The 14,015-nt window shown below is 52.1% G+C and overlaps 1 protein-coding gene across 12 annotated transcripts in view; it reads right to left on the bottom strand.

Annotated features, from left to right (window-relative positions):
* Positions 1–441: 441 nt before the first annotated feature.
* DCUN1D2 (defective in cullin neddylation 1 domain containing 2) overlaps positions 442–14,015 on the bottom strand; it is a 33,688-nt gene continuing 20,114 nt past the window's right edge. For 10 of the 12 annotated variants that reach the window (XM_027589710.2, XM_027589704.2, XM_027589705.2 and 7 more), the window contains 3 exons: positions 5,234–5,316; positions 3,539–3,635; positions 442–2,389 (listed from right to left, as the gene is read on the bottom strand). In XM_027589710.2, the coding sequence (XP_027445511.1) occupies positions 2,310–2,389; positions 3,539–3,635; positions 5,234–5,316 (260 nt within the window). In that variant the 3' untranslated portion in view covers positions 442–2,309. Of the gene's footprint in view, positions 2,390–3,406; positions 3,636–5,233; positions 5,317–14,015 lie in introns of all 12 variants that reach the window. The other 2 variants (XR_003519141.2, XM_035726708.1) reach the window with 2 other exon arrangements.

Below are 14,015 nucleotides of genomic sequence, written 5' to 3'. Positions count from 1 at the left end.
CCCCACTGCGCGCCTGGAGCCCCACTGTGCACCTGGAGTCTGAGGGCCGGAGTGCGGCACTCAGACATGCACAGGCCCCCAGCATGGGAAGACGGGGTCCCATCTCTTCCGGAAATTCCTGGCAGGCGCTCCGTGTCTTTACTAAGCCCTATTATATCTGGGTGGTTTGTGTGTTCTCAATAGATTTATAGTTTGCATTCCAGTGTGTTCTGGTATGTGATGCCCATCAGCTAAAGGAAAGCCTCTAATTTTCACATGGAAACAACCACATTTAGTGGGCACACTCTGGTGACGGGAAGGAGAGCACCCGGCCAGGCTGTCCGTCTAAGCAGGGGTGCAGGCCACACACGGGGGGTGTCCCCAGAGGGGCTGTGGTCCTGTGGGTCCCATGGCACCCAGCACCTGGGCAGCCGAGAACAGAACTGGAAGGACCCCACCAGACCAGAGAAAAAAATTTATTTTAATGTTTCCGAAGCTCTTGGCACCCTCATAGCATGCATGCCTTAAATATATAGAATAGAAGAAAAAGAAACCTACAGTTTTTTGAAGAGCCTTTGTCCAACCACTAAGGTTCTGTTATCTACTGATAAACAGCTGCATAGAGCCTCCCCTGCCGTAACTCTGAATCCTAAGAATGAACAGGTGCTACAGACCTCCAGGATTTGTGGGAGATTACCCAAGCTCCACAGCCTTGTCTGAGCAGAACACTTCCATGGCAGGAAGCCACGAAGCCTCGAAGGATGCATTAAAATTGTAGAGGCTTTTATTCTACAAAATAAGTGCTCTCTTAGAACCCCAGGCTCGCAGGTGGAGACAGCCTTGTTTGTCCCTTTGCTGCCATGGATGCACAGGCCTGGGAGAGCGGGCTGGGGCCGCCCCAGCCCCGACGGTGGTGTCCCAGCCTCAGGCCCCTTTCCTGCCCTCCACGGCCTGCTGTCCCTTTGAAAGACTCCTTTCCAAAAGCATACATAGTTCACACACAGCAAGTAGGCAAAAACCCCCCACTGGGCACGGGGCTTCCAGAAACTCAGAACCATGTTTGTGAAAGTCAACTCAAGCACACATTTCAGGCACACTGTCCATGTACAGAAAATCCAAAGTGAGCTTCCTCTCTCCCGTGAAGTGACCCCAACTCATCTGTCTCGTACACAGGGTTGCGGGCCGGCAGCAGAAACACTTGTGACATGAAGATCTTTTCACGCATGAGGTAGGGTCCACACAGTGATTTTTAGAACACGCAGCTTTTTCCAAACGGAAAGCAGGTGGCATCACGGGCCTCCCATGCTCGGAGGGCAGGTTCTGGGCCTCGCTGGACGGTCTTCTCTGGCCAGCAAACACTGGAAGACTCAGACGGCAACATGACGAGCACGGGCTTCAGGTGGAAATGAGGTGGAGGTTTCCCCGTGGGTGTTGCGGGCAACGAGACGTGTGCAACCACACACACAGCCAGAGGGCGGGCGACAGGCCTCTCAGACGCTGGAAGGAACCAACTCACATGACTTTTAAATCTGGACTCCTTTGCTTGTAAAAGAAATACTTTTCATGGAAAAATGTCTTTTTAAATGTAATAAAATACATTTTTTAAAAAAACATACTTTACAAAATTTTTTAGGGAGCTTATTCAAATGACATTGGAAAGAAAAGATCCGCAACTTGTCACTGTTTACAATAACGCCCCCGGGGTCACAGCCCACATGTGTCATCACCTCGCAAACTGCCACACACCGAGGACCACGGAATGACTTTCACGTGAACATCGACAGGGAATTAAAATAAAAATAGAGCTAATAAATCTAGATATTTGATAAATCAGAAAATAGAAATCTCGAATTCCTGGCACCAGTTTATTAAATGTTTGAATCCGTGTCAGATGTTCTGTAGGGCACACGGATACCAGCTTTGACTTGCAGAAAAACACAGCATCCTGCCGAGGACACAAATACTGTTTTTTAAGCGGAATTACAAGGCGCCCCAGCAGGAGCTGTGGTCACTGGTGGTGATCACCGTACATCATGAATTAAATGGCACGCTCTGCCGCCCTGCAAACAGGCTCTGAGTCACTTTGTCGCAAGTATAATAATAATCAAGCAGAAATCTCCTAAAGTAATAGTCACGCCCAGGCATATCCCAAAGCAGTGTCTTCTGAGGAGCTCCTTCCAGTGTCCAACTCAGCCCTTTCTGTAGCAGGGGGAGGTCATTCCAGTGCCCGGCTGGCCGAGGGTGACTGCCAGGGCCAGCGACACGGGCACAGCGACCGACCAAGCGTCCCCTTGCAGGAGGCCCTTCCTCTCAGCATCTTAATTTCCTGCCTAGAAAGGGCTGCGCTTAGCGCCCGTAACGACTGGCCGCGCGTACTCCACGAAATCATCTATGAGAACAGGCCATGCTCCTACGGGAAAGCAAACACATGGATATTTTAAGAAATCAACAGTTTAGAGTAATATTTTTGTATTCAGAGCATTCTTCTCACAATGTCTGTATTGCAAGAACTCAAGTGAGTTTTCCAGCCTGTTTCTCTGAAGGAATTGGCCAGTGAAACCCATTTCTCCGGCTCTGGCCAGACCCGCTCGTGCGGACACGGCCTCTAACGACAGGGCAGGCGGGCCTGGCTGGCTGCAGGGCCCCCTGCCCTCCCTGCGGAACACAGCTTCCTGGCCACCCAGCACCCTTCCTTTTCTCCCTGGGGCCTTTCCCCTCCAGCCTAGGCCACCCCCACACTCCCAAGCGGCCCGGACCACCCAAGAACCTGGGACACCCCCCGCCGGCCAGACACACACTCACTGTAAGTGGCTGGCTCCTTCTCCCTGGACGGACGAGCTGTGTCTCGCCGCCGTAGCTAAGCTCCCAGGAGCGGGGCCTGTCTAGGGTCAACTACCCACCCATTCACTCACACCCTGCTCCATGCTCAGTGCAGAGGACACACACAGATATGCACGCCAGGGCGGTGAGCCTTCACTTTCCAGTGCCAAGAGCAGGGAGGTGAGGAGCTGTCCCAGAGGGTGGCCTCCAGGCTGGGCACGGAGGAAGCACACGGCGGGCGGGCCGAGACGGAGCCTCCTTCCCTACCGTGGCCCAGCGCCCAGGGTGGCGGGCACGTAAATGATCCCTGAACGGCTGGCCCGAGATAGCTGGGGGGAGGAACCACAGATATGTGACTATGTTTACGTCAAGCACCAGCTGGAATCTTCAGGCCGACGTCAGTAGCATGACGGGCGGGGGGGGGGGGTCCACACAGGATCGTGTACTTGGGGCGGCGGTTCCCAAACACCTCTCTGCATGGCCACCTGGGAAATGCTTTAGTTTAGGGGACACTCTCCTCTGAATTGAAGCTACATCTTGAAGCCCTATTTCTCTTTCGTGCAGTTGACAGACACACTAAAGGGGTAACTATTATTACGGCCATTACCCCCACTGCCCTGAGGGGGCGGCCCAGAGTCGGCTGGAGCTGGTCAGCACCGTCCTGTGCCCCAGGGCAGAGAGAGGCAGCCTGCATGTCAGCGTTTCTGGCCACCATCTGAAGCACCAGGACTTCCCGTACCTTCTTCGTCATAGTTAGACATATCATCTGCAATCATATTTCCAAAATCTAGCAGAAGGTTCCAAGTGTCCCTTGGGATTGATCTTTTGTGATGCTCCTAATACATAAGAGAAAAAAACCCACCAGACTTGAGAAACAGATGTGACCTCCAGCGTCCCACTGTCTAGTTGGCTCAGTCTGCAATCTGATGCAGACTAAGAACCACCACTCACACTGCTGGACATTAGGAACAGTAAGAGGCTTCCGGATAAATCTTAGGAGCTGCACAGTGTCAACATATAAATATGGAAAAGTAGACTTATTTAAAAAACAGAATAAACATTTAAAATACCAAGATTATAATCTGTTTCAAATACAAGGGCAGCACTTCAAATCTCTACCTAACCCCCACTGATTCAGACACAATGCAGGACGAACAGGCAAACTGCATTTGGACACAATTTATTTCTCTCTATACTAGGATGGGGTGATGGTCTAAAAACACGTGATTCAATACTTGAGATCTACCAAACAGGTGGAGAACACCGCATGTCTGTGCTGGGATGCACCGCCTCGCGGAAGGTTCCACCCTGCAGTCCTTGCGGCCACGGTCCTCTCCTGCCCTCCCCGCCTAGCACAGTGCACCCTCAAGGGACCATGCACCACGCTCACCCTGTCCTTGTGCATTTATCTAAAGCTACCCCAGGACATGCAGCAGCTTTCTCCCGCTCAACAGTGGGCCTGGACTCAGCTGTGGTCACTGCGTCTGGGAGCGTTCTACTGACTTTTTACCCACTCTCCTGTGTAGGGCTCTGGGGGGGTTCCCAAGGTGCTGCTGTGAGGGTGCTGTCCCATCTCTGGGAACGTCTGCAACTGAGGTCGCCGGCCCCAAACTACTAAGTGGTGGAGCAGAGGAAATGTGACGGGCGTCTCAGCTCTCCCACGCCGCTTCAAAGAGGCCCCTACACACACGGGCCCCCCGAGGAAGGATGGGCGTCAGCCAGGCTGGGGTCTGTGCCGTGAGAAGTCACGCCCCCTCACACGTTCACGGAGGGAGCGACACAGTGGGTCTGGGCACACCGACATCATGTGACTGTTCTGCAGCGAGACCCCATGCTCCACACGCTTCACACTGTGACACCCGCTCCCTGACTCACAGCAAGGAGGAGCCGCCCCACCACGAAGGCCCAGCACCACTCAGAGGCCCGTCGCTGGCACGGACAGACTCTTCCAAGGGGCCAACTAAGCCCTCCTTTTTCCTTCTGAAGATCGTAAACACGTTTAAAAGTGTGTCACTATGAGCGCGCTGGACACCGGGTTACAATCCACAGTCTGGGGCCAGAATCAACGTCCAGGACATGTGCGACTGGTGCTTTCTTCAGGCATTTCAAGTTTCTCAGAGGAAGCACAGAATTAGTTTGAGTTCCTCAGAAAAGGTAGTGGATGGATGACGGCCCAGGTCTGCAGGGCATCTGAAAGTCTAGCTGGGGGTTCTGTGTGTGGCTCCCTGAGCTGCTTTGGACATTGGCCTCGGGACGGCCCTGCTTAGAGCTCCATGGCTGTGGCACTGTGCATGGCGGTGTGGCCGTGTGGTCACCGTAAGGAACCCCGACGACCCACCGTCCATACGGAACACCTTGGTCAGATAACATAGCCTCGTAATCTGCTGACCCCATCACACTGGGCACACACAGCAAGAAGCTGGAGGACACTTACCAGTAAGAAGGTGTTCCAAAGATCTAAAAATTTAAACCTTCCAGATAATACTAAATTCCAGTATGCAACAGCCATTTCTAAATCTGGCAAAAAAGAGAGAAAGAGCAGTTAATAAATCCCAATTTCTTTTTCCACTGCCCCAAACGTGACCACTTACTAGCACACTGATAGTCACTTAAATCAATAAAACTCAGCACTCTTACCCAAGAGTTAGATGCAGCCTAACCCTTACACAGGTGTTCCTGAAATTGTGTGTAATCTAATCTTGTAACTCTGGGGATCTATGCATTTGTGATTCAGACATGTAAAGGATTATCCCCTCATTAACATCAGTGTTGCAGACTCTCGTTTTCATATGCGTTGGGTTTTCTTCAAACCTGACTGAACCAATCTGGATACAGTTTGTGCATATCATTTATTATCAGTGCTTTCCAAGTGGACCTGCCATTTGCTACCATGGGAGCGGAAAGAGTCAGACTCAGCCACACATGCACTATAAGGGCTCCACATTTCTCAAGACCATGGCTAGAGAGAGAACGTCCACTGACAGAAGGACACTTAGAATCTAGACTGGGTATTTGTCAGAGTCAACATCCTCCATCTTCCCTGACACAGACCCTCGCTGCAGGGCCAGGGAGGACGATGATGTCTTATGGAATGGGGTCGCTGAGTTTTAGGACTGCACAGGAATACTCTCCTAAGCCATAATTTTTGGAATACTGACCCATTCTTTGCTTACTGTAAGTTTAATATCTATTTCTTTCTGTATGCTTGACATAGCAAGTATACTAAGAGGCTGAGCTGAGTTTGCTTGTTAAAACTGACAACTTTTAATCACATGCTTTAATCCCAACTGCTCACCACTTTCAGACAGTAAAAGAACAGCTATAATAAAACAATTTCCTAATTACATGTTTACACAAATGTCAGGATGGGCTAACATGAAAAACAAGACATTACCTAAATTCTTCAGGTAACAGATTCTTTTAAATGCAAAATATCCAATTAACCACTTTTCAGAAAATTTTCATCTAATTCTTGGTTGGTCCCACTTGGACAAATGATTAAAGTAGCTCTGTAGGGGCGCCTGGCTGGCTCAGTCGGTAGAGCATTAAACTCTTGATCTCAGGGTTGTGAGTTTGAGCCCCATGTGGGATGCAGAGGTTACTTAAATAAAACTTAAAAAAAAATATAGAGCTGTAACCTGAGATTTCCAGGAAAACTGCATAAGCAAAGCAAAGTATGAGTAGCACCAACTTTAAATAAAATGCCTATATTCCCCTTGTTTAAATTCCGTTACAGACTTTCTCAGTCTTAAATACGCTGGAGTCTTAACGAGAAAGAGACGGTCAGGAAGTCTGCAGGACTGACCATATGGGACGTGGCTAACCCTCGCCTGCCGCGCGCGCAGTCTAACGCAGAGAGAAGCATCTTGTCTCATTAAGTCTACATCCTTGTGACTTCAAAGGAACATTAACTGAGATCTACACTCAACTCAGCTTCAAGGTGACAAGTCCCACATGGAGAAATGGGGGTAAACCTGGGGAGGAAAGAGGAATCAAGTTGTATGGCAGACATTTAAGCTAGGTATTTTGGGGTTAGTCTGGTCCTACAAACCTTTCTTCCAAGTTCCTGATTCGCATGTTTGTGACTAAAAGTAAAAGTACACGTTTTCCATATTTAGTATTATCTGTGTAAAAATGTTTAACATGGTCTTCACGGACTTAGCCATTGTAAGATAACAACAGTAAAAACACCCCAAATGACAGAACTTGGAGCAGGAACAGTAGCTCCCCGAGCAGCTTCCAAGAGAGGATGACAGCTGCCCTCCGGTGACCTCCAGGAAGTCTTACCTCCTGAGGAGGAAACGCTCAGAGGAAGGGGTTACTTGTTACAATTGGTTTCTGAAGCTCCACTTACAATTACATAATGAAGATGTCCCTGCTGTCAAAAAACGATTTGGGGGCAGATATAAAAATTAGCTAATTATCATGAAACTTTACTTTCTCGAAAGTCAAGATTTCTCAAAACCAGCTGATTCTAGATTCCAGCCGGTATGAAACAATGCGACTTTTCTTACGTTAGAACAAAGTCATGTGACTTTAATCACCTTCTCTATTAGAGTGACCATCAGTTAAGGACAGGCCAAAGAATAATCACCCAGAACACAATACAATCCACAGAATTCTAACACATACATATAAACAGACACACAAACTGGAAGGAAATGAAGAAAAAATCTTTTTTTCTTGATCAAGCTTTTTGACAGCTATCCACGTTTTTTTCTAGGAACTATAAGAACACCTGTACCAATCTCTTTATATTTAATCCTCCAGGGCGCCTGGGTGGCTCGAATGGTTGAGCGTCTGCCTTCAGCTCAGGTCATGATCCCGGAGTCCCGGGATCGAGTCCCACATCGGGCTCCCTGCTCAGCGGGGAGTCTGCTTCTCCCTCTCCCTCTGCTTGTGCTCTCTCACCCTCTGTCAAATAAATAAAATCTTTAAAAAAAATTCTATATTTAATCCTTCAGGAGACAGACCACGTAATATGCTTTGTAAATTGTAAAAGCAATTGTTCTGCTTTGGGTATGTAATCCTAAAATTATTCATCTGGCTTTATTTTTTTTAAAGCCTTCAAAAATCTTCTAAATGGAGGTAATGTACTTGAATAATCTGATTTCCTGAAGAGGTTATTGCTTCCTGGCAGTTCCCTGTCCTTTCCGGTGTCCTTCCCTATAGGTGTCCTTCCCCGCAGGTGTCCGTCCCCGCAGATGTCCGTCCCCACAGGTGTCCGTCCTCACAGGTGTCCTTCCCCGCAGGTGTCCGTCCCCGCAGGTGTCCCCACAGGTGTCCGTCCCCGCAGGTGTCCGTCCCCACAGGTGTCCGTCCCCCAAGGTGTCCGTCCTCACAGGTGTCCTTCCCCGCAGGTGTCCGTCCTCACAGGTGTCCTTCCCCGCAGGTGTCCGTCCCCGCAGGTGTCCTTCCCCGCCAGGTGTCCTTCCCCGCAGGTGTCCGTCCCCACCAGGTGTCCGCCCCCGCAGGTGTCCGCCCCCGCAGGTGTCCGTCCCTGCAGGTGTCCGTCCTCACAGGTGTCCGTCCCCACAGGTGTCCGTCCCCGCAGGTGTCCCCGCAGGTGTCCTTCCCCGCAGGTGTCCGTCCCCGCAGGTGTCCTTCCCCGCAGGTGTCCTTCCCCGCAGGTGTCCGTCCCCGCAGGTGTCCTTCCCCGCAGGTGTCCGTCCCCGCAGGTGTCCTTCCCCATAGGTGTCCGTCCCCACAGGTGTCCGTCCCCGCAGGTGTCCCCACAGGTGTCTGTCCCCACAGGTGTCCGTCCCCGCAGGTGTCCGTCCTCACAGGTGTCCTTCCCCGCAGGTGTCCCCACAGGTGTCCGTCCCCACAGGTGTCCGTCCCCGCAGGTGTCCATCCTCACAGGTGTCCTTCCCCGCAGGTGTCCCCACAGGTGTCCGTCCCCACAGGTGTCCGTCCCCGCAGGTGTCCGTCCCGCAGGTGTCCGTCCCCACAGGTTCCAGCAGACAAGCCTGAGACACTCATCCCTTCTCAGGAAAGGGGACACAGGTGAGAGTGGAGATCTCACGTCTTTGCCGACCGATGCAGAGGCCGATCTATCTAAAGCAGAGGCTAAACGTATTAGGTTTGTATTGCAAACATCTTCCAAAAACACTCCTTACCCTCACACTGAGTCTCCTTGAAATATTCATGGAGAAAGAAAATAGATTTATAGACTGTAAATCAGGTACTTAATTTAGATTCTAACTGACAACCTCCTGGAAATGGCTTGGAATTACAACCGCACTTGAGTGGGCGAGTTCTCGCTGAAGCCGGAGATAAGCAGGCCCACCCACCCCTGCTCCCCCTCCTATCTTTACCCTACCCCCCACCACCATGCCCCTGCCCCCGCACCCCACTCCACCGCCTGTCCCACCCCCTCCCCACCCCTGTCTGACCCCTGCCCCCCTGCCCCGCCCCTGCAGGTGTCCCACCCCCACCCTTCCCCTCCTGGAGCTGGTGTGCAGGTCAGGAGACAATTCCGTGCCAGTGCTGGAACAGGAGAGCTATGGGCTGAGCTCTGCCTAAATCCCTGACCCGAAGGATCCTGAGGAATAGAAAACGATCGCTGTTTGAAGCCACTACACTTTGAGGTACTTTGTGATAAAGTGTGTCTGGGATGCAACCTGAGAACTCGCAAGCTCCCAGGTGATGCCGATTTGCTGGTCTGCAGACCTCCCTGTGCAAGGACCTAAGATAAACAGTCACGTTGAAAAAATTCCTTACTACTTTTCCACCCCTGGCAAGGTGGCTTGGCAATGATAAGGCAGATGTTCTCACGAGCAATACCTACGCATGAAGGCTGAATGAAGTCTAAGTCTTCAACCACTTTCCTTTGAACATCAAAAGGGAAGAATCCCATACATTGCAAAATATCAATAGATATAAGTAAACATTTCTAACAGAAGCTTAATTTTCCGAAACTATACTGAAGATCCTAAAGTTACAGAATGAAGCAGACAGAAAGGGTCACCATTTCACAGTAAAGAGTAACTGCTGTTGTTTTGAAATTTGGGTCAAACTCATTATCACTTTGAAAAAATGAAGTAAAATAAGGATCTAAGAATTAAGCTGCGCAAAATAAAGCATTACCTAAACTTTCCTTTTAAAGTACAATAATTAGCTCAGACCTGAATTAGCCAAATTTTAGGAAAGCATGGAAGGCACCATTTCTTGCTCAGGTGAGTATTACTTAGGGAAAAGCAGGAAACAGAAGTTAGAAGAAGAAAAGCAGCATAAGAATACTACCCCACAACAGAAACGGCACCTGTCCTCCCCAACCGAGGGGTCTTCTTACAGATGCCCACGAGCACAGAGCGAGCCCACCCAGCCCCCTTCAGTGCTGTGTGTCAGTCTCTAGAAAAGCCTGGTACTGCTGTCTTGACACTCATGGCAGGCACCGGTCAGTCACAGGCTTTAATTTCTAAGGACTATTTTGCCTCAGCCTCTTAGAAAGGAATCGAATGGAACAGAGAAGATGATAAAGCAAAAGTTTTCATTCCACAAGTAAGAAATCAGCTCATAAAAGAATAGTCTTGGGCATACCTATTAGGGCTATCATGAAAAAGGGAAAAACCCCACATGAAAACCCCCAGGAAGTAACAGGTGCCAGCGAGGACGTGCAGACAGCCCAGCTCTGCTCTGCTCGCAACAGGTCAAGTGGGCAGCCGCCGTGGAGACAGCATGGTGGTTCCTCGGGAAACTCAACACAGACGTACTACACTGCCCAGCAAGTCCACATTTGGGAATAAGCCCAAGGAACCGAGGAGCAGGGACTCGAGCAGACGTGTGATGAGCCATGTTCACAGCAACATTCCTCACGACAGCTAAAGCTGGAAGCGACCCCAGTGTCCACCATGGACAAATGTGTGAACAACGTGCGGCGTGCGCACCGCGCTACGGGGGTATCATTCAGCCTTAAAAAGGAAGGAGACTGACACGACACAGCCGGATGAGCCTCGGGGACACTGGGGTAGAAGGGCGCACGCCGCAAGTTACCTGCGGGAGTCAGCTGCACAGACTGGGCGGGGCAGGGGGTGTCACCGGTGGGGGGGGCCCAGTTCTCAGGCCAAGAAGGTTCTGGAGATGGGTGGGGGCAGTGGCTGGACAACAGAGGGGATGCTGCTGGTTCCACTGAGCTGCCCACTTAAAACAGAGTGCAAAGAAAAAGGAAGAAAAGAAGAAAAGCAGAGGAGAGGGACAACAGGCTGGGGAGGAGCCCCCAGGGCCCTGGTGAGGATTCAGGACTAGCAGTCCTGTGCTTCAGCCCCTCCTTTCTGTCCCCACCTTGTTTTAAAGAGAGGGAGGGGTGAGGAGGGGCAGAGGGAGAGGGAGAAGCTCAAGCAGGCTCCACACCCAGCACGGCGCCAGATCGAGGGCTCGATCCCGCAACCCTGAGACCAAACCTGAGCCGAAATCAAGAGTAGAATCTCAACCCCCTGAGCCACCCAGGCGCCCCTACTTTCCGTCCCTTAAACAAGCGACTGATGACAAGGAAAGTTCCTGGGCATTTGGAAGGGTTCTGGAAATGAGGGAGAGGAATCATGGTTTTTATTTTTTTTTAAGATTTTATTTATTTATTTGACAGAGACACAGCGAGAGAGGGAACACAAGCAGGGGGAGCGGGAGAGGGAGAGGCAGGCTTCCCGCCAAGCAGGGAGCCCGACGCGGGGCTCGATCCCAGGACCCCGGGACCATGACCTGAGCCGAAGGCAGACGCTTAACGGCTGAGCCACCCAGGCGCCCCGGAAGCATGTTTTTTAAATTTCTGTGAATCTTCACATAAAAACAGAAAAAGTACCTGAACAGCATAACCCAAACCAACGGCAGCATTTATAGTGCCGTCCAGGCAGGAGAGGACAACCCACCAGCAGCCACTCGCCCTGCGAGGCTGTGGGGGTCAGAGCAGCGCGGGGTCTCTGGCGGATGGGACAACGGGGGCCTCGGGGCCACAGCAGGTCCTCACCACAGAGCCTGGCCAGGACAAGGGGAGAAGACCCTGAACTGGGCCGCTGGTGACCAGCAGGAGGTGGGTGCAGGGACCTGCCCCCAGTGGGTCCCCACGCATCCCAGGACCCACCTGCCAGGCACCTCCTAAACAGGGCCTCACCACACAGGCAGTGGGGAGTGGGCGGCAAGGACACCAGAGACCGGAAAGACAAAAGCAGGGAGAGTGACAGAGGCGGGAAACCTTAGGAAGCAGACTTCCTTGTTGGACACCACATGCACATGCATACACACACGGGTACCCACAGGCAGGCCAGTCCCCGCACACAGGGGAGCTAACTGAGGAAAGCTGCCCCGAACCAGCCTCGTAGAAGCTCAAGAAAGTAATTTCACAGAAAAATGAGTGAGCAGGCGCCTGGGTGGCTCAGTTGGTTGGGCGACTGCTTTCGGCTCAGGTCATGATCCTGGAGTCCCGGGATCGAGTCCCGCATCGGGCTCCCTCCTCAGCGGGGAGTCTGCTTCTCCCTCTGACCCTCTTCCCTCTCATGTGCTCTCTCTCTCTCATTCTCTCTCTCTCAAATAAATAAAAAATCTTTAAAAAAAATGACCAAGCAAAAACCATGATACTTTAAGAAAAAACGATAATGCAGACTGTCACCCCAGGAAAGCAAGACCTTCCGTGTCAAACAGGCGAAGAGATCAAGAAATGACAAGACACGGGGAGAACAGCACACACACAACAGAGAGACTCGGAGGAGAGGACGAAGCTCAGGAACCAGAAACGGAAGAAACTGGTTCAGAAACAGCTAAGTTAAAAGGAGGACCCAGCAAAGGGGCCCGACAGACAGCAGCCTGCGCGGAGGAGGCGGACAGGGGAGGCAGCTCTTTGGCGAGGAGCTGCGGGGGCTGCAGAGGAAGGGCACGTCTGGAGGAGGAAGGAGAGCTGGGGCGGGGCGGGAGCCCTCCTGGAGGAAGACCAGGCAGGGTTTGGGCGAGGGCACTGGTCCTGCAGGGCCAGCACTCAGGCACCGTCAGCAACAACCACCGGGCCTCGGGCAGGAAGGAAAACAATCCTGGGGCGTCCTGGGCAGTCAGAGTCTCGTCAGAGGACTGATCCGCAGGTGGGACCAGAAGAGAGTAGGAGGACGCGCATAAGACATTCAAGGACGGGAGCACTTGAGCCAAGACCTGATGCCCAGGACTGCTTGAGCACGCAGGGCCGGGGCCTGCCAGCAGACGCACGTGGAGGACGGTGGCACCGGCTCCCGGTCCAGCGGCACAGCCCCAGCTGCACCAGTCAGTGACGGTGGCACCGGCCCCCGGTCCAGCGGCACAGCCCCAGCTGCGCCAGTCAGTGACAGTGGCACCGGCCCCCGGTCCAGCGGCACAGCCCCAGCTGCGCCAGTCAGTGACGGTGGCACCGGCCCCCGGTCCAGCGGCACAGCCCCAGCTGCGCCAGTCAGTGTGCGCCGCGAACACGCAGACCACTGGTCAGAAAGAGCATGTAACCTTTAAAAACAATCTGTAGCATGTACATAGGTGGCAGAAGAAAAGAAATACGGTTGTCATACAGAAAACCTTAAGTTAAAAAAAGTCCTGCGGTCCTGCATTTGAATGAGAAGCACTAGCATGAAGCTGTGTTTACCGAAGAATCTAGAAATAGAGGCCAAGTCGGTATTCACGAGCACTGCAACTGGCGGCATTCTGGTCAGTAAAAGAAACCAGGGCCCCCTGCAGAAATGGCCAGCCTCGGGTCTGAGGCAGGAAACGAGGATGATGAGCCCCGAGCAGCCTGTCCTGGCGGATAGGGAGGCAACAGCCACACACTCCCGGATCACATCAAGGACGCCGGGGCCGACCCGCAAGAGCTCCCCCTGCTCCCCCAGCCACAGGCGGAATAATTATCTCTGAGCTTCAGCTGAAACCTTCACCTGTGATTCAGTCCATGAGTTCACAATGATGTGACAAAAATACACGCTGATGGATCGAAAGGATGCCAGGCAGTCTGTTATCTTAACAAGGGAGAAAGGCACAGAAGCAAACGTTTATCCTGCCGTCCCTAGATGAGCTGCAGCCGCTGGGAGCGAGGCATCTCCTTGTGAAGAGTCTTCTACGTAATACATGAAAGAACCACAGAGTTGGCCACAGCGGGTGGACAGATGTGGGCAGTGAGCCGCATAAGCAGCGGTGAGTGTCCCAAACAAAAGATGGCCAGAGGCGAGGTCTGATCCAGACAGCCCTCACTGCCTAGTCTCCCTGAAGGCTGGAAGGTG

The sequence above is a fragment of the Zalophus californianus genome, chromosome 3 (genome assembly GCF_009762305.2).
Source record: "Zalophus californianus isolate mZalCal1 chromosome 3, mZalCal1.pri.v2, whole genome shotgun sequence".
NCBI classification, from domain to species: domain Eukaryota; kingdom Metazoa; phylum Chordata; class Mammalia; order Carnivora; family Otariidae; genus Zalophus; species Zalophus californianus.
Note: the sequence above shows the minus strand (reverse complement) of the source record. Positions and strands in the feature narration are given on the sequence as shown.